The following is a 21,431-nucleotide window of genomic DNA, read 5'->3' as shown; positions in this document are numbered from 1 at the left end:
CAAAACTGAATACCTCCATACTTTCTTTTCTACATTATGATCATAATATACTTTGGGCAATTCACATTTATTTCTTATTTAAAGCATGTAATATTAGTCCATTCCCATGTTTATTCATATCCTGCATCATAAAGTATATTTAAAAACTGCCTTAATTTTTTCTTAGCTTTTATCTTTACTTTTTTCACACTGTAAAAAATTTATATTTAAAAAATTGTGGAAACTGAAAGTTAAGTATTGACTCAACATATTGCTTTCAAAAAATTCTCCTCAAACAAAAATATGCATTGTGGTAATTAAAACATAAAGAATTGGCTTAAAACAAAAATGTATATTCACAGAACATATTAAACTCTGCTCAGCCAATTTATCGTGTCAAATGAAAAATCTGAGTTGACTGAACATAGTTCAGCCAGAAAAGCGTGGGAATGCACCTGAATTTAATTGGCTTCAGTGTGGATGCGTGGGAGTTGATGATCGACATTTTCTACAATAAAGTTATGGTAAGTACTTATATATTTACATTTAAGTCATTTATAAGTATTTTTAAAGTCATTTTCTAGTTAAACTGAGTGAAAATCTGAATAATTACAGCATACAAACAAAAGCATATGATGTTTTCTCCTCAGTGTAACGCACCGAGCAACGCTTCATTTAGTGAGGAAATGGCAAGGTCACTACAACTTTCACAGTGAGTATATTATATTTGTATTTCTTATAACATATTTGTATGAAAACTGTTAGCTTTTTCGAGATTTAGGTGCGTTTTTTTTTATTAAGAGCCGCTGCGCCGCGCCCACACACGTACATAGACATGAAAGGCTGCTTGCAACCTCCGCCTTTCTAGAGAGAAATTGTCGTGTTTTTTAAATAAATGAATATATAACGAGTGTGGGGGCTTTTGTATTTGGCCTAGACGTAACGAAAAGGACGCATTGTTTACTAGTATTCGACCGTATGCAGCACTGCGCAGACAAATCAACCTATGACATCAAAGTTCCGCGAGAGCCATGCAAAAGCTTATTACTCTCGCGATACATTGATCTCATGTGTCAATCGATCTGCGCCGCGCATGCTGCCGTCGTCATCTTGCGTCAGGAAATCCACGAGGAGGGATAGATATGAAAAGGACGCTCTCTATCAGCTGGTGTTGTAAAGATGCTGTTTATACTCAATGGCGCAAGTGTCAAATAAGTGCACGAACACCGCCCAAAACGGACGAGATGTTTAAATAATCAGCGCGTTGACTGTACTGTAAGTAATCAAATATTAAACCAACACGAAGTAGCTTAACATAGTACCTATAGGTTTACGTGAACAATTCATCTCTTAGAAAATTAACCATAGTTTTACTATTGTTTGTGTTGGATAAGCATATAACCACACATTTACCATAGTCTCACTAAAGGATATTTTAAGTGAAACTATAGTAATGAAAAATGTCCAATACCAAAATAGCTGTACTTATATATTAAAACTGTTTTATTTTCATAATGTTGAACAGCAATATAGCTAATAGCAGCCGTTTTTCTATGTTCAGAAGTTTAAACTTTGAGGATATTCTATATTGATCTGGTTTTATTTATTACATTGGCTTCATTTGGTACATGTACACTCAGTGATACTTTTTTACTTCTTACAGAGTAGCAAGGCTTTGGTGATTTACACACGTGACATGAAAATGGGAATTCGTGAAACACTGAGCAGTTGCTGATCTATGTCAAGATTCATTTCCAGTGAGCCGGTTGTGCTGGAAAATTTGTGAGACTTTATGCCTTCAATTTGTAGAATGTTTTAGGTGTTTCATGTTTAAACCGTTATGAGCCATTGTTTAAATGTTTAAGTGTTTAAAGTAGTTTCATAAGCTCTTACTTCATGTGAGAATGTTAAATTCAAGTGAAATTGTGATTAACATTGCGTGAGGAACTCTCCCCACTTTTATATTGGTGTTTTTGGAGATATTTGTAAAATATATTTTCTAAACTTTTTATTAAAAATAATTATTTTCTTATGTCTATAGTGTGCAATTGTATGCAGACCATTTCTGTATCTTTACAATTTTAAGGTATTACAAATAAATAAAAAATGAATAAAATGTTACAAAATAGTTTGTGTGTTTCTTTTTCTATTAGGACAACGGGAAATAAACAATTCAGCATGATTCCTTACCAATATAATTTTACCAATATACATTTTCAGATTGGGTAAATTAAAAAAAGAATGCTACCACAATTTCAAAAAGTTAATTGGGCAAAAAACATGGTTTCTTATTTTCAATTGGCTTAACCTGTTATTTTCCATTGAGCTAATGTTTAAAGATCGTTGCCACAATTGATAAAATTCCATTCACAGAAAATCTATTGGCCCAAGTTAAAAATGTCAATGTTAACAGTCACTAGAAAATTTTGAGTTAGGGAGGCAAACAGTGCATAAAAAAGCTACTTTGAAATGATGTACAATTGTGAAAAGTGCTATATTATTAAATTAAATTGATTAAGCTTAGCATGAATGGCAGTTTTGTGACAGTGACACCTACTGGTGCATAAAGATAAAATATATTTAAAACTTAAAAGTTATTGCTGATTGTTCTACAGTGCTTATTTTAAATTAATATGAATAAAGAAATTGTAAATAAAAAGAATGCAAAATCACTTATACTTTCATTCAAATTCAATTTACTCTTTATACAATGGATTGTTATGACAAAATCTTAAAATCATAGAATACATAGTATTATTACAAATTCATCAAGAAATAAAACAAAAGAGGAATAACAAAACAAATATCCTCTTTAATTTTAACATTTTTAATAAAAGTCTTACTAATTATTAACAAAAGAAAGTTAATTTAACTTACTAGAATTATAAGAACTAATGCTTAAAATATTATAATGTAATAGTATATATTCCTAATACAAGATATCTGTATATATATATATATATATATATATATATATTGATGGTTCATGCTGTATTCATATTCAACATAATCTTATAATTAAATAATGACATTTCTACTGTAGTTTAGTTGATAAGCAAAACCACACCAAAGTCACCAAATATTGTTAATTACAAGTATGGATTCAGATTAAACAATTTGTTTACTTGTAAGTGTAATGTAAGGTTTGTGTGTAAAAATCATACCATAATTAGAAAATCACATTAAACATATGTTGCATTTACATTAAAACACAATGTGTCATCATAAAATGCATGTTGCATAAGATTGTAACTTCAAGGTGAAATTTGTTTCATTGTCAATTCAGCCACAGGTTCAGCAAAAACAGAGAATTAAAATTATGTTACTTTTACAATCTAAACTCTATATGGTAAACACTCTGGGGTGGTTTTTGGACAGGGAATGATTTAAACTAGGAGTACACCTTAGTTTTAATTATATAACTAGTTTTAACAAACATACCTTACTAAAACATTACTTGTGTGCATTTTCAGGCAAAACAAAGGGTATTTGTATTTTAAGATATGTCAGTGCAAGTTATTTTTAGTTTGGACTGATCCTACATTTATTTTAGTCTACGATTAGTCTAATCCCTGTCCATGAAACCGGCTCTATAACATTAAAAACTAAAACGAGACTTTTTAAACAAATTACAAATAAATACAGTCAATATATACAGATAAAACAAATAAATTATAATGTAAGAACATAATGCACATGCAGATAGAAATTAAAAACCAATGAAATAAGTAACAGTTCAAATATAACTGATATGGTGCAAAGTGACAGAGAACTAATTTAGTCAAACTGTGTAATGAGTTTTCAGTCCAATGTTGCAATAAGGTGATAAGCAGTCCAATGATGCACAAAGTAGCTTGTGCAAGTCAACATGTAAATTGTGGGTTAGTGATGTATCAAAGGGGCAACAGCAGGAGTAGAGAGGGTATAATGCAGTTGCAGATGGGAGGGTAGAGCTGTGAGAGAGTTCAACTTTTTGACAGCTTGATATATAAAGCTGTCTTTCAGTCTAGTGGTCCTGACCTGAAAAATACCAGCCTCTTCTCGGATGTTAGTAAACTGTAGAATCTTTGTGTGGGCTGGGTGGAATCATCTGCAATACAGAGGGCTTGCAGGCGAGATGTGTGCTATAAATATCTTGAAGCAAGAGGATAGTAACATCAATGATCTTTTCAGCTGCTCTCACTATGCATTGGAGGGTCCTATGGTGTCATACCACACAGTGATGCAGCTGGTCATGATTTTCTCAATAGTGGATGTGTAAAAGGTGTGCATGATGGGTTTAGGACTCTGGCTTTTTTGTAGAATAAGTATAGTCGCTGGTGTGCTTTTTGGCCAGTGATGCGGTGTTGTCAGTCCAGGAGAGGTCCTATGTGATGTGTACACTGAGTAAATTTTTGCTAGTCACTTGATCAGAGGACCATGCTGAATACACACTGTCCTGAAGTCAACAAAAATCTGCTTCATCTTGTCCACATCCAGACACAGGCTCACCTCCTTCCTGTAGTTTATCTTATCTCTTTTGTTAATGAGATAATGCAGCTAAAGAGATAATGCAGTTGTGGGAGAGCAGAGTCAATAGGAAGATGCTAAGCAAACATCTTTGAGTAGCCCCTGTGTTAAGCTTGATTGTGCTAAATGTGTTACTGCCAACACATACTTCCTGAGGACTCACAGTCAGAAAGTCCAGCAGCCAGTTGCATAACAAGATGGTAAGGCCAAGCTGAACCAGTTTGTGAATGAGCTATTGGAGGATGATGGTATTAAATGCTGAAGTGTAGTCTATGAACATCATTCTACATACAAGTCTTTTTGTCCAGAAGACTAAGGGTTGAGTAGACGGCAGTGGAGAAAGGTTGGACCATTAACAAACTGGAATGGATTTGGGACAGGGGTTCCTACAGTCCCAAAAAGCAATGATAAACTATTTTTGGAAACTGTCCTTTAACGATTTTCTGTAATTTGCGTTGAATAAGGATAAATGTAGTCAAAGCTGTGTGTCATTCTTCTCTTGTGATGTCCTCAGAGCACTACACATTTCTACTTACTTACTTAGGCCCATTGCACCTCCTGGTGCATAGCCCATAGACGACTTCCCTTCCACTCTTTCGATTCTGTGCTAATCTGACCCGTTCGCACCAGGACAGGCCAGTCACTTTGATGTCTGCTTCAAGGTCATGGCACCAGGTGTTTCTTGGCCTTCCCCTTTTTCTTTTCCCTTGAGGACTCCAGGTGACTGCCTGTTTGTTGATGTTATCTGTCATTTTTTGCAGAGTGTGGCCTAACCAGGCCCATCTCTGTCTTACAATCTCCCATTCAACGGGACACTGGTAAGTTATTTGCCACAAATCAGTGTTTCATATAGTCTTGGGCCAGTGGATTGAGAGGATTCTTCGCAGACATCCGTTGACAAAGGTTTGGATCCTCTTTATAGTGGTCATTGTAAATCTCCATATCTCAGCTCCATTAAGGAAATCTGCCTTAATATTTGAGGGATGAATAAGAGAATTTTGGTGTGGCGGCTGGTTTCTTTTGAATTCCAAATGTTTTTAAGCTGGATGAATGCTGTGCGTACTTTTCTTATATTGATTTTAACGTCCGCCTCAGTTCCACCCTGCTTGTCCACCACACTACCGAGGTATGTGAAAGAGTCCACTTCTTCCAGGGCTTCCCCTTCTAGCATCACTGGCTCCTGACTTGTGGCATTCACTTTAAGAATTTTTGTTTTTCCTCTGTGGATCTTGAGTTCAACCTGTGCTGACACACTGAGCAGTTTTGTTGTCTTCTCCTGTATTTGCTGATGGCTGTGTAACAAGAGGGCAAGGTCATCTGCAAAGTCTATCCATTAAATACTGTTCCTCTTTCCGTCAGTGACAGGCTTCATTATCCAATCTATGGTCAAGATGAACAGAAACGGTGACAGTAGACAGCCCTGCCTCACCCCTGTCTTTACCTGGAAGCTCTTTGTTAGCTGTCCTTCACGAACCACCCTGCATGCCATGCCCTCATAAGAGTTCTTGATCAAATTGACAAGCTTTTCATTTCTACAGGGTAAACAAAACAACAAATATTTTCTATAATTATGTTAAGCTATTTTAATGATAATAAATACAAAAATACACATACATAAATAGTCTATTCAGTATTATAATATATTAAGTAATAAAGTGAACTTATTGTCCTATTGCTGTTACTGCTCTGTGCTATTGTTTATCAGATACTAAATGACAAGTTGTTGTTTTAGTACTATAATTTTTCAACATTACCAAATATTTAATTATTATGCCATATTAAATATGAATGTGTTAATGAAAAGCTAATGTAAAACATCATTCATAAAAACAATTATACTTACCTAAAGTGTCTTTGAAGATGATTTTCCATCAGCAACTTTCAGCAGTGTGTACAGTACTCTTGTAATCCGGCAGGTTAGGGAATAAATATCAGTGTTCTTTTAACTTTTTGAGCAGAGGTTCAGAAGCTGAGTTGTCCATAAGGTCCAGATTGTTTGTAGATACGTTCCAATGCATATATAGTGTAGATGAATTAACTTTTTGAACACAGGTTCAGAAGCTGAATTGTCCATAAGATTCAGATTGTCTGGGAACTGAAATAGGTTACTGCTGGTCAATATGAAAAGACATTATAGAACAGTAAGATCAGTTGTTATAATGTCCATGAAGAACCATTTTAAGCAATGCTTCATAAGCTGAGTTGTCCAGAAGTTTCAGATTGTTTGTTCCTTAAAAAGGGTTCCTGCTGGTGAATATAAAAGCAAACATCAAAGGACATGAAGTTTGCTTTTAGCAGATACAAAAGCTTTTTAAACAGATATTTAGAAGCTGAGTTGTCCATAAAGTCCCGATTGTTTGTCCATTGAAAAGGCTGGTTGATACAAAACGGCAATTACTGGACAAGAAGCTCTGTTGTTTTATTGTTCATAAAGAACCCTTTTGAGCAATGGTTCATAAGTTGATTTGTACATAAGTTCCAGATCATTTATCAATTGAATAGAGTTCCTGTTGTTGAATATAAAACAACCATTATGGAATAGGAAGGTCAGTTGCTTTAAAAAACAGAGGTTCATAAGATGAGTTGTCCTTAAACTCCAGATTGTTTGTGCTTTTTTATATTAAATAAAATCTTTTGTGTTAAGTAGATCTACATACTTAAAAAGTGCTTGGCATAATTAACCACACAACAAACATTTTAACATAATTTTTTTTCTGTGACACAGTTCAACTTATATGATAGGTAGAAAATGTAGCTTTTATACAAAAGTTTTTATATTAAAAATAAAATAAATACTATGCATAAAATTTAAATTATAGTATACAAATATCTTGATCCAAGTGTAATATGTGGAATTATTAAAAAAAAACTGAAAATAAATTTAAATAAAAATGGAGAGAACTGGGTTAGCTGGCATACCATTTAAAATAGTTGTAAATTATTTATTGTAAACAAACAATAAAGTAATACTGCTTAATAAAAATGAATAAGTTAATTAAAGGGACATATGATGCAATATCTTGTTTTTTCTTTGTCTTTGTAGTGTTAAAAGTTGTTTTGGCATAATGAAGTTGAAATTCTTTTTAAAAGTGAAGGCTCATCCATAGTTTATAAACTTCCAAACACACTCCCACATATGACCCTTGTAAAAAATGAGTTATTGCATGTATAATGTAGAAACATTGTAGATTATATCATAACTGTGAAATAAGATGTCAAAAATATAAACAAAAGGAAAAAATAAAGTATTAAAACACATAAATAACATTTAAAATAAGACTGCATGAATAAATGAGTTAGAACTTATCTACATACCCTAATCAAAGTACATTTCAACAACAATTGGATTTATGGGTTGGTTGACACAGTTTTAAAAGTTGTTTTTAGTTTACAAACAGTTTTGTTCATTTGTTCAGTTGGTTAATTTATCTATTTTAATCTAATATATTTTAAGAGCTAATTATTTTAATCTATGTTAGTGCATTGTAGAAGTTTGAATAACTATAACAATAATTACTAGTTAACATTATAATTACTTATTAATCAACATATAACACATAATTCACCCCTTTATCAACCAACCCCTGTACCAGCTAACCCAGTCTCCCTACCCTGCCCCAGGGAGCCGCCAATAGTTTGTGTTCTCCCTTAGCCCCTATTTAATAAGTGGCGGAACATTTCTAAAAATCACTGCAAAATGTTTTAACTTATGAAAACTATACTTCTTTGGACAAATCATTTATTGAATTCATGTTCTGACGTTCATTTATAAAGTATAAATAAACATATATTAAATCCCGAAATATTTAAATATTTTTGGAGATTATTTTAATATAATTACGATTTAAAATGTAATTGTTTTAACAGCAGTTATATTATATAATTTAGGTCTATAGAAAAGTGCAATAGTCTAATTGACATATAGGACAACTAAGTTTATAAAGTGTCTATGTATTTTTACATTAATGTAACAAGTATTGCCTGATGATAACTGTAATATGTTTGTACAATTTCAAAAGTTACACCTTCCACATCTTTTGTATACACATGATCAATTAGTGTACCTTTCTCTGTTGTAGAATTTTGTATCTGTTGAGTGTATCCATGTTGTCCCATTACTTTCATAATTGTGGAAGAAGTAAAGATGTCCTCATTAAAGTCTCCCATGATTATCTTTTGTCCTGGATGCTTCTCAATCTCATTAAAAACATGTAATAGTTGCTGTTGAAACAAATCAGTTTTATATGAATTAGGCCTATACAAAACTGCAGCAGTCAAATTGACACATGGAAGCACAAAGAACAAACATTCTAAGTTGCAACATTCAGGTACAAAGATATTACACTCAATGTTTTCAGAAAAATAAACTCCAACTCCACCTCCTCTCTGATGTTTTAATTCAGTAAAAAGTGCAGTGCTGTCATCATAACATTTAGCTCTTGGGTTGTTTTTGAACACAAATCCTGGTATCTGTGGTTCTTGGTCATTAACATTTAGCCATGTTTCTGTCAAACAAATACAGTCAGCATTCATTAAAACTGTATGTGATGTAACATCCGGTAAGTGAGCTTTCAGACTTTGTACATTAAGCAGTGCTATTCTAAATGTACCAAGTGATTTACTGAAAGTGTACTTTTCCAAAGTTAATTTTGGCATATCTTTTAATGCCAACTCAATTTTGTCATTACAAAATATGACCGAATCTTTAAAGTCCTCAATAATCAGTCCATCAAGAGATCTCACACGGCTCAATGCAACATATGCCTGTCCCGCTGTAAAAATTTTATTAAGTGATACAACAGCTTTATCTACTGTAAGTCCTTGTACTTTGTGAACTGTACATGCCCACGCCAATCTGAGTGGAAACTGCCTTCTTATTCCACCATCATTTGTTACTTGATCTTCTTGTACATTAATTACAGTAGAATTCTGAGAAAATCTCTGACTTGTTCTGTGTCTCTGAATTTTTCCAACAATTGGATTGTCAAACTCCACGTGAATAGCTGATGGTAAATCCTCATTATTTTCAAATTTTTTCTGACTTTCACTTATATGGACAACTGTACCAAAAGCTCCATTAACAAGACCATCAGCAACATCAATATTTTTCTTTAACATAACCCTTGCTCCAACACCCAAGGAAATACATTTAGACAAACATGAGTTGAAAACTTTAGAGTGGTATCCAACTTTACGTTCCATTCTTCCAGTTTTTGAATTTCTGATATAATCCTGAGCATTTATACTAATTGCATCTGGGCAACATTCATGTAGTCTTTCAATGTTGTATTTATCAACCTCAGCATTTGTAGCAAATATGTGAAGATCACCACATGTTTCTCCTGTTTCACATTTTTTCAGTGTAGCAATGTCAGTAGCTGTAAGAGATTCATCTTTTTTACGTACTCTCAGACGATTTAACATCTCAGCAAAAGCTGAATCTTTTTGTCTAACAACTTTGGTTAACTGAGCAAGTTCAAAGTTGTTTTCCCATAGGTTTACTCCTTTTGCATCAGAATAAAGAGCAGTACCCTTTACAGGCGGTAACTGATAGAAATCACCCACAGCAATAATGCTGACTTTTCCAAATAGAGAGTAATCACCAGTTTGTTTTATTTGTCGCAGCCTTCCATGAATGTATGACAACAGACGATGGTCAACCATAGAGACTTCATCAATAATCAAGATTTGCAAATTACCAATGCTCACACGTAAAGAGTTTAATTTTTCATCACTGAGTGGCTGATATGGCAATCTGACATTTGCACCAATTGAAAATGTATTATGAATAGTTGAAGCACCAACATTAAAAGCTGCTACTCCTGTTGAAGCTGTTAAAAGCACAGTAACATCATCAGGATTTTCAGACAACTGAGATAATAGTCTGGATGATTCATAGTGTATTGCCTTAATTAAATGACTTTTTCCTGTTCCTGCTCCACCAGTAATAAATAATCTGAAAGGGTCAGGGTTCTGTCCAAGTATTTTCTGTAGACACCACTTCCGGACTTTATAGAATATAGCAGATTGCTCCTCATTTAATGACCGTAGTAAATCCAATGCAGCATCTCTGGGCATAATAGTGTGGTTGGTTTCAATAGTACAAACAGTTTGAGGGTTTCCTGTAAGATCTGGAATCACTTCTCGAGTGTCATCATCAGGTAATACTTTATTCTTCATTATTTCAATACATTCATGACGCTGTCTTTCAGTTTCAGGACATATTGCAGCCCAAGCATCCTCTAAATCTATATCCTGCTCCAAAAGCTGTTTAGCTTTTTCTATTTTGTCACTTTCCTTTTCAAACAATTCTCTGTTGCAGTCAACAATTGATTTTACTTTATGCAGTGTACAACCAATTTTTATGACACCACTGTTGTAAAAGTCCTCGTATGTCTCATAGTTGCTAGGCTTAAGATGACAGTCATCATAATATGGTAGAAAAAGCTGAAGTAATGACTGATAATATTTTTCTGGATCTTTTGTGGGTGAAAATCTTGGATATCTCACAACTGCAGGTTCAGTTCGTGTCCTTCGTTTCACATAACCACAATTACTATTGAGTTTAATTACTTGCTTTTGTGAAGAAAGTTCAGATTTTGACAAAACTCTGTACTCTGAACAAAAACTGGCAAGACAAAGATTTTTCATTGGTTCTGTCTGAGGTCTGTTCTTGTACCTGTCAACAACACTTGTCATCCAATAACTACTTTCATCATCAGACTGGTCTTTCTCCACTTTATTTTGTAGTAGATGCAAAGGCAAACTCATTTTAACAGGATTTGGTCCTATTGGAATGAATTGTACTTTACGTGAACATTCCTTTAAATGCATGCCTGTCAGTCTGTACACGGCTTCTTGCGAGGAAAGCTCTCTATTGTGCAAATACAAACTTCCCAATTGTTTTAATGATGCTTTAGCTTCAAGATTACCATTCATAGCTTCATTTTGTGCACGTTGAAGTAACAGTCCCATTTCTTGCTCGGCTTTTGTGATGTAACTTATAATATAAACCACAACAGAAAAAGCATCTGTGACATACTGAATATCCATATTCCCTTGCCAAGCACGCAATAAATCTCTGTTATACTGGTTTACCCAAATATCTTTTGTATTTCTTTTCAGGACAATGCTTTTCTTTTTAGAACATTTGTTGTATGCTTTCTCAAACACAGTCTGATCAATTCCCAGAGATAAAAAAAACGCATCAACTGAATCAAAATTCACATCAGAGTTTAATGCAGTTTTAACTTTCTTTATAATTGCACTTGCTGTTTCATCTTCATCATTCCCTTTGGACTCATCTGCATTAGATGCTCTTGTAATAAAGGTACGGCTAGATGGAGGTCTTGGGAAATTAAAACGACATACTGTATTTTTCTTGCGACATGTTTTTGAATGTTTAGTACTGTGCTTCTGCACACTGTTTACTGTTTCAAAGAGTTCAGTGTCTTGCTCTGGTGGTGTCTCACAGGTGATATATGTGTCAATGAAATCAGCAACCACAGGATCATTAGCTTCATCATCATCATTAAGCTTTGGAGCATTTTCTACCCAAAACAGACAGTGAACATGAGGAGAACCACGTTGTTGGAATTCAACACGATAAAAATAATCTTTTATTTTACCAATAGGTTCAGCTGGAGACATAATGACATGTTTCAGAAAACAATGCCATCTGTGATCAAACATCCTCGCTGCAGTGACAGGATTTCGTCTCAAAAATGCACATTTTTCAGACCACTCAAGCTCTTCAACAATGATTTGTTTACCCTCTTGTTTAATAATGGTGTTCATCATTTCAGGCCATCTCAGATCAGCAGAACTAAAAGATGCAAAGAAAGTCGGTATGCCAAGTTGTCTAATCAGTGCAAAGAGATCTTTTTGTGTGGACATCCAATAGGGAGGTGTCCCTCTGACAGGTCTCAAAAACTTATATCCTTCATTATACTTTAGTATTTTTTGTAAGTTATCAGAATTTGTCAGCATATCTGGTGTTACCTTTGATAACTCATCTTTCTCACAACCTTTGCGTAATGCAATTGAGACATTAGATACAATTTGATCAACTTCTGATATATATTGTGCATAAAAAATGAAGTCTGTGTTCTGTGCAAAACGTCCATCAGCATTTAGTATTCGTGCATTCAGGTATCTTGTCAATGTGATTTTTTCTGGTCTGGCATCATGAAATGTTGGACCACCAGTCGGATAGAGAACAGGAAAGCACTTTGCCTCATTTGTTTTATCTGATAGCAACCTAACAGGGCTGTTACCTTCAGCTGGTGCTACATTTAGTACATCATGAAAATGCTGATCAATAACCTCTGAACCAATATCAACAGGCTGTAGTGATGTGTCTGACAAAAGACCATTTTGCTCTGCAATAAAACTTAAATCTTCTTCTGGCTGAATTTCCAATTCTTCACCTTCTTCAACTTCATCACCACTTTTATCTGATACATTATCACCAACCATTTCATCAATAGCATTACTTTGTATATCATCTGGCTCACTCAATGAGTTGACCCACTGCTCATTAAACTCCACATCATTATACAATTTATTGTGCTTTACTAGATACCATAAAGCATTTCTTACATGATCTGTGTGGACATATTTATATTCATAATGTCCTTTGTATGTTAATTTTCGTTTCAGTTTAATCTTTATCATATGGTCATTACATTCATTTCGTGGAAGAATGTTGGTCATCTTTGTAGTATTTACTGGAACACAGACAACAGGCCCATGAACACCTCGCTGTTGACCCCGAGGCAGACAAAGAAGACGTAAGAAAGGAATATTGAGTGCTATTAGATGTTGTTCCAATGAATTTAAACATTTTAATTCTTTTGGAATCTCCACCAAATGCATATTGTTGGCAACACTCTCTTCAGGTAGTTTTCCTCTAAGGATTTTTCGATGGCATGTATAGCAAATCCACAATTTACATGACAAATTGCCAGATAAATAACAATTAGACTTACATTCATTGTTACATGCATGTAAATACTTGAGTGTGATACATCTTTTGCTTAAATCAGCTATTTTGTGTCCTTTTTGTTCATAACATTCTCTTTTACATTCAATAACCTGTTTTCTGAACAATAAACGATGACATACACAACAAACACATTCTGGGCCTCTACTGACTTCTTGATGAAACATATTAATAGTGAAATCAATATCATTCTGTCTTTCCTTCTGTTTTGCATACATTGCACATCCTTTCTGTATTTTACTCATGCGAAACTTTTGATCAGTATAGTATTTACGCTTGGAATATTCACAAACAGTCTTTTTAAATTTTAAGTTTCCATGATATTTTTTATGAGAATACTGACGCACCTTTGCTTTAAATGTTGGGTTTTCATGATACTTTTTATGAGAATACTGGCGTAGCTTTGCTTTAAATGTTGGGTTTTCATGATACTTTTTATGAGAATACTGGCGTAGCTTTGCTTTAAATATTAGATTTCTGTAATACTTTTGTTTGGAATACTCACACATTCTTGATCTATAGGCTTCATTTGATTTATACTTGGTCTTAGAATACAGCTTAACATATTTTTGAAAATTAATATTTGTGGAATACTTCATCTTTGATTTTTCACACTTTGATTGATGTAGATTTAAATCAGTCTTATATTTATCTCTGAGATTTTTAAGTTTCTTTTCTTTATAGTCACTATTTTCATACTTCTTTTTGGCGTTCTCGATCTTTCTTTGTTTGTATTGATTGTTTTCCAAGTATTTCGTTTTGGACTTGTCAATCCTATTCTGTCTGTATTGACTATTTTCCAAGTATTTAGTTTTGGACTTTTCAATCTTATTCTGTCTATACTGAGTATTTTCCAAGTATTTAGTTTTGGACTTGTCAATCTTACTCTGTCTGTATAAATCATCTTCAGAATATTTAGATTTTTGGTTATGTATTTTTCTCTGTCTGAATTCATTATCACTATTGTATCTTTCACGTTCTCTCTTATTTTTGAGGTGCTCAATTGGTTCATTTGACTTTCTTTTTCGTAAACACTGTTTAATGCTATTATCATCTCTTACACTTTTGCATACTTCTGCACAAACATTGTCCTGATTTTTAACACATGTAACAACTTCATAGTGATTACTGTTGCAGTGGTTCAGATAAATTGCATTATCTGTAAATGACTGACCAGTGGGTGCATGCACATTCCATCTGCCATTATTGAAGGTGAATATATTTATTTTCAACAAATCAGCCGTACAAAAAATGTCAATTTCTGTGGCCCAAGATCCAGAGTAATACATTTTACACTGCGTCACATAATCTTTTACTGATCTGTACTCTTCTCTTAAATACCTCACAAACTTAGAACTGTTAGTTTCAAGATGTTTCACAACTGCACGTCTTATTTTAAGGTGTTTCTCTTCATTGCCACATACTGCGTGTGCTATTCCTCTAAAAAAACAATTCCCGTCTCCTTTGATGCTCTTTGTTTTACATGGTAATCTTAAAGAACACAAAGTTCTACCTTGTACACCATTGTATTCATTAGTCAGTTGTAAACGTGTACATAAAGCATCCTGATCAACTGATGTTAAAGGTTGAAAAGTAAACTCTTCATTTAAAGTTTCTCCAATAATTATGTCATCCACAAGCGAGTTGTCATCCAACTGTTTTACTTTTAATTCAGTATTAACTTTTGTGTTCCTCTTACCAGAAACAACACATTTTTGATCAGATTGCATTAGAGGAAACCTTTCGCCATCATGTTTACCAAAAGACTTACTCTGCTCACGTCTGCCCTCATGTGGCTGTTTTGTGGAACTGCATGCTTTACCAGTCTTCAAAGTTGATTTTACAGCTGCATCTTCAATCACTGTTGCATTAACACCAGTTACCTCAAATGGTTTTAACTCAGCATTTAACGACTTGGCAAGATTAAGAACATGACCATACAACATATGTATATCATCATAATATGCTACTATGCTTGTACCAATACCATATTCACACATACCTTTGCAATTTCTGGCATGGGGATCAAATATTGCAAACCTGGTTCCCTCTTTTATAACAGAACATATGTTATCTTTAATGTTTAACAAACAAGCATCACAGTCTAGCAACGCCCTCTGGATGGCTTCATCTACCGGCATGCAGATATTCTTAACATCCTCATCATATATAGAATCACCAATACGACCACTGTATGACTCATTGTAGTTTATTTTGAACTTTGTACTATACAGTGTATGCATTTTTGGCAATTCTGCAATGGAAACATATCCACTACCTGTTGAATCATTAATTTTCCCCTGTAAGCGCATACATGTATATATCTCATCTCCTTTAACCAACACAGTATTCAGGTCATCTGTGGTCCATGTCAGCACATTCTTCAGTTTGCTCATCATCACTGCTGTCAGACTGTTGACTCCACACTGTCGGTTCCTGTTGTACCCAAATCGTTCATCACCTTGATGAAAGGAGCCTTTTAGAACTTGATCTGAAAAACTAGCAAAGTTAGTTACATGAACAGAATTGTCTTTGGAACATTTTGGAAGGTCTTTGGAACATTTTGGAAGGTCATTGGAACATTTTGGAAGGTCATTGGAACTTTTTGGAAAGTCATTGGAACTTTTTGGAAAGTCATTGGAACTTTTTGGAAAGTCATTGGAACTTTTTGGAAAGTCATTGGAACTTTTTGGAAAGTCATTGGAACTTTTTGGAAAGTCATTGGAACTTTTTGGAAAGTCATTGGAACCATTGGAAACCATGGAATTTTCGTCAGCAAGTTGATCTGCAGGACTGAGTGAATATGGCTTAGCCATTCGCCTCTTGGCTGCCTGGGACCGCCGAAAACCTTTTCCACGTGGCATCTGAAAACACACACACAGGCAACAGAGAGGTAAAGGGATGTTTCAACATTGTAATAAGATAGAAGACACAGACAATTAAATAAGTTCCTATTAAACATAGTTAACAAGTGATTTTTACACTTCTGTGAAAAAATAAAGTATTAGTAAGTCACTATAAATATATGTCTTTTTGCCATTTATAATATATATAAAAAAGCAAATTTAAAAACATTGTAATTCATATTAAATATCTAAATTATCTAACAAAAAGTCTAAATTAATGTATTAATAAACAAATTTCAACATGTACCTAAACTTAAATACATGATATAATAGATATGATATAAGATGACCCCCACACTAGGGGCATTGTTTGATCAAACATGTAGACTTTATATACCTTTTCAGTCCGTCAAAGTACAATGAAATGCCCAAGGCACACCGTGCTGTCGTCTATCCTGTTTATTGCTGAAAAAAACACAAAAAGTAAAGTTTAATTTCTATTTTTGGTGTACAAGTTATTTTAAATAAAATGTGTTATTGTAACTAACCAAAACTATGAACAATTACAATTTTAACATAAAAGGTTTCTTTAACTCTCAAATTTTCATAATACTAAAATGAACTATGCTACAATTACTTATTTCTACTAAAAACAATGCAGAAACACCACAAATTAACTTTATACAACATGTATGAGCACTTCATTCACTAAAGACATTTCATGGTAACTATTCAGTGAAATGGGTAACCAATAGAAAATTATGAATACATACTAACACCTAATCAATAACGCGAGATGCAAAACCTTTGAAAACTATCTGACATATTGTCTTATAATTGAGTACTTTTTTGTCATCTAAATAGATTTTGTATACAAACCAGGATTTCTGAATAACCTTAAGCAAACGATTAAGCACACTTGAAATAAAACTATTTAATAAACATTAAACATGTCAATAATTTTCAATTAAGATCATTATATCACCAAGCATCATTTAGCAGAGAGCTTACACAGTGTAATAACCACCAGATTCAAGAACTTTCATTTAGACAAATATAACCTGTCTGTCTGTTTTTACATTCAGAAGTATTTATTATGCATAATGCTAATCTTTCATAAACAATAGACATAATATTAGAAATATTATATATCTTCAGTAGTGTACAAGATGAATAACTACCTTAAAAAAATGTATATATGTCTACCAAATCTTGACAAAATATTTTTTTTATCATAACATCCACAAAACATTGCAATACACTTGGTAAAAAAATGTTTAATACCCTGCTAATTTAGTACACTTGCCCTCTGACAACTTAATAAACAGTTTATAATCTTAATGGTGGGTTCATTTGAACAGTAAGAAAGTCAAAACTACAAAAATACAGAAAAACGTTTGCAATATTAAAAAATTATAAACAAATTTGGATTTTTATTAGTGAAATATGCATTCCTTTTATATGAACGACTCAACATTTCTGACATTTTTTATCAACGAGAATTTTTAAATACTAATTAAAAACAATTGATAAATAAACGGAGTTCTGAAATCTCTGCCCCTTTACCACTCAGAGCGGCCGCTAACACGGAGTCAAGACTACAACAAGACTTTACGGCTGACCCACTGGTGGAGAGACCATACACACTATCCGCTCTTAGCAACATTGTCATGTAAATAAATGGAGTTGTCTTTATCATATATGAGGCTCAATGTCGTCGCAATGTCCTCGCTGCTAGCGCCTTCATCAAAAATAGTGCATTCCTCCTTCTGTGCACAGTATTCAATTTGGCAATTACAAGCTGCACAGCTAATTAATTAATAACTTGCTCCATTTTTGCTACATGTAGTCCTGTCTCCATTTTCCACGAGTACCTTGTTTTGTTTACTAGGTTACCAATACCACCATCTTTATCTCTAACAACTTGATGGAAACGCTGTCAGATTATAAAACCGAGTGAAGTACACATGTTGATGTTCCCTGTCACAAAACGTGGAGGTACAAAAATTAGGAATTTAAATTTTCATTGCACAGTTGACTAAGTTGTCATAATACAACAGTAGAACATCAACATTGCACCGCACCAAATCTGCAACAGACCGAACAGACAACACACATACGTGTTGTAAAAGCTCTAACTTGTAAACATAAGTATGTAAAAAAATATTCACCGCAAAATGCACTGCATACGAGGTATGTGTGAAACAGGCGTAAGAGATTTCTCTTAAATAGAAAGATCCTAATTTCAGCTTGTTACCTGCATAAGAGACACCTTTCCACAGAAGCAATCCATTAGATTACAAACTCTCCATTATGGTCCAAGACCAAACAGCTGACCAATAATTTCAACAACAAAATTGCAAAACTAAATAAAAGATGCCTGTGAACCAATACATTCCTGGTTGATAGGGAATCAAATATGTATTTTCTTTTAGCTGTAATTCTATAACTCACTCTTCCAATAAATCTATCATTATAATAATAGGCTGATAATTTCTTTGTCAGTGGACAAACATACAAATTAGCACAGAATCAAATAACTACCCAAAGAACTGTGTATTATTATACATTTCACTTACCTTATGTTGCACCATTCCATTAATTTCCAATGACACATACAAAAAGAAAACAAATATAAATATCAAGGAGTTAAATAAGATATTAAGAAGTTAAAACACAATGTTACAAAAAAACAATCTTCAGAAAAAACAATAGTATTGATCTGTTAATCAGTGCAAGATGTTGTTTTTAATTACAACAACTCAAACAAACATTTTAGGGTGTCACTACGATAAACAACAATATCTGAGTAAACTAAATATAAATAGTTGAATACATACAATATTTTTAGATATAAAAATCTTAAGACACAATTATAATGCAATGTACTTCTATTAAAGCAACTTCAAAAATTATTATTGTACATTAAGCTTTTTAAAATATCCCTGTGCATAACATGAACTTCCGATTAATTTACAGATTATATACCTGACAGTGACACTATAGCTGTCTCCCAATTCAAGGGCTGCAACCTTATAAACATGCGACCTTAAAAGGTGAGCACTCAGTCTTTCAAGGTGGAAGCCTCAGAAGTTCGCAAACATAACTGAAATGAGACGGTCTAACCTTCAGGGACCCATAATTGGCGTAATCTGCTGCACGTGCCCACCGCGCCTGTCAGCAGGACACAGCGGAGACGTTTCTAACTTATTAAAATAAATATGAAATCAGAAAAATATTATTTTATTTTAGAAAATATGACAGGTTGATGTAGATTAAACTATTTAACAGTATATTAAATTAATCAACCTTAGAAATATACGCAACATAAAAAGAATAATATTAACACAAAACATAACTTACTAAAACAGTGACAATTTTTTTTCCTGATAAACACATTTTTATTTAATAAAGGTTTTACTTGTTAATTTTAAAATATCCACCCATTATATGCAGCCGTTGCAGACGCACAATGGATATTCTCGGATGTTAAGGATCCATTCGTTCTATTCTTAACAGCGCGGAGAAATGAGAACGCAATTAGAGGCTTCATTCTAAGCATCCTTTGAATTGGGACGGCCTTACTAGCCTCAAGTCGCACTCCTGCGACACAATCAGTCTTAAAATACGTCCTTAGAAGGTCGCAGCCTTTGAATTGGGACACAGCCTATATCAACTCATTCTCACTTAATTGCTACATCACACTAAATCTTGCTATATTTCACTTACCTTCAGGTAACACTTTTCCATTCATTTCAGGTTAAATATAAAACAGAAAAAAATATCAAATTACTAAACACATCCATAATAATTTAAGAAATCTCTTTATGCAATCTAACCTGTCATTAAGCATTTAAATACAATCTTATCACTAATCAGTTAATTCTGTTCTCATTTTGTCACTGGCACACGCACACACACTTTTAGAATAATCTTATCATAGAATCAGTTTCTCTTTTGCTCATATCACTCACTCAAACATAACACGCGGACCGTCATGCACGGTGCCGTATAAAATCAAGAAACCCTTAATGGAACACCGCTAATATTTACATTGTAAAATAAACCGCGTTGACTGGATATACTCGTATCATTTAAGAAAATTATATGCACGTGTACTTTTCTTAGAAACACGTGGTCAAAATCTACCGAACTGTCAAACAGCAACAAGAACGTCTCCCACGAGCACAATCCTTTATATGTTATATTTCAACTTACTATACTATTAACCTTCAAAAACAGTTAAAAATAATGACACGTAAATATGTAAAGTAAAACATATTATTACTATATATTGCCATCCAAACCACTTGTCTTAATCAAACAAGTCTTGAAACACTTACTCACAAAAGACAGACAAAGACATATCAGCCAATGTCAAATTAAATCAACTAATATTAATAATATGACAGATGACAAATATAATAAACAGATTAATCGGATTATGAAATCATATTACTAAGAGCACAATGCTTACCTCTGGGAGTAGGAACCGGATGTAGTCTTGTACCGTCTGAGTAAGACGTTAAATAAAACTACAACAAGAATACATCACAGCTCCCCCAGTGGAACGGAGTAGACATACATGCAAAAAACATATTTATTGCATTAATGTTTTTTTGTAATGTACGTTGCTCAGAAATTACACTCAAAAAAGCAATCCCAAAACTGTACACATTTACATCTCTTCCAAAAATATTGCCATTACTGAAAAGTTACTGATTACAAACAAATTATTTTTCTTTAACCTCTTATGAAACTTCAAAAAATCCAAAAGGGGGCGTATTTGTTCCTCAGACGTTGCAAAATAAACGTGACACCCATATGTAGCCCTGTAAGTCTTGAATGAGTGATCCTTATCAGCTAAAAGAAAAAGGTTACTCTGACTCTTACTTGAGTATATTTGAATGGAACATTTTTACTTTTAATTCGTTACAATTTGCGACGTTCCTTCGTTACTGTATTTTAATTAATTACGAAATGATTGTCTCATGTGTCTGGACATTCGCCAATGAATGATTCGTTTGAGTCGACTCCTTACAAAGAATTGCAAATGAATGAGTCTTTTAACTCGACTCTGTACAAAGCAAATG

At 33.5% G+C, this 21,431-nt stretch overlaps 2 protein-coding genes and 1 long non-coding RNA gene across 3 annotated transcripts; 1 reads left to right on the top strand and 2 right to left on the bottom strand.

Annotated features, from left to right (window-relative positions):
• Window positions 1–214: 214 nt before the first annotated feature.
• On the top strand, window positions 215–2,002 carry LOC141369386 (uncharacterized). Its single transcript, XR_012373059.1, has 3 exons — window positions 215–503; window positions 630–691; window positions 1,643–2,002. It is a non-coding gene; the product is annotated as an uncharacterized lncRNA (long non-coding RNA).
• A 6,443-nt stretch (window positions 2,003–8,445) lies between these two features.
• LOC129439443 (uncharacterized) lies at window positions 8,446–13,711 on the bottom strand. The gene has a single exon (XM_073875700.1). It carries the CDS (start codon window positions 13,708–13,710, stop codon window positions 8,446–8,448), a length of 5,265 nt encoding a protein of 1,754 aa, XP_073731801.1. The 5' UTR covers window position 13,711.
• A 1,458-nt stretch (window positions 13,712–15,169) lies between these two features.
• On the bottom strand, window positions 15,170–20,838 carry LOC129435075 (uncharacterized). Its single transcript, XM_073875699.1, has 4 exons — window positions 20,068–20,838; window positions 16,736–16,803; window positions 15,264–16,356; window positions 15,170–15,186 (listed from the first exon to the last, which is right to left on the bottom strand). The coding sequence occupies exons 3-4, from the start codon at window positions 16,354–16,356 to the stop codon at window positions 15,170–15,172; spliced, it is 1,110 nt and encodes a 369-aa protein (XP_073731800.1). The 5' UTR covers window positions 16,736–16,803; window positions 20,068–20,838.
• Window positions 20,839–21,431: the final 593 nt, after the last annotated feature.

This window comes from Misgurnus anguillicaudatus, chromosome 13 (assembly GCF_027580225.2).
Source record: "Misgurnus anguillicaudatus chromosome 13, ASM2758022v2, whole genome shotgun sequence".
NCBI classification, from domain to species: domain Eukaryota; kingdom Metazoa; phylum Chordata; class Actinopteri; order Cypriniformes; family Cobitidae; genus Misgurnus; species Misgurnus anguillicaudatus.
This window is presented reverse-complemented; position numbering and strand designations above follow the sequence as displayed.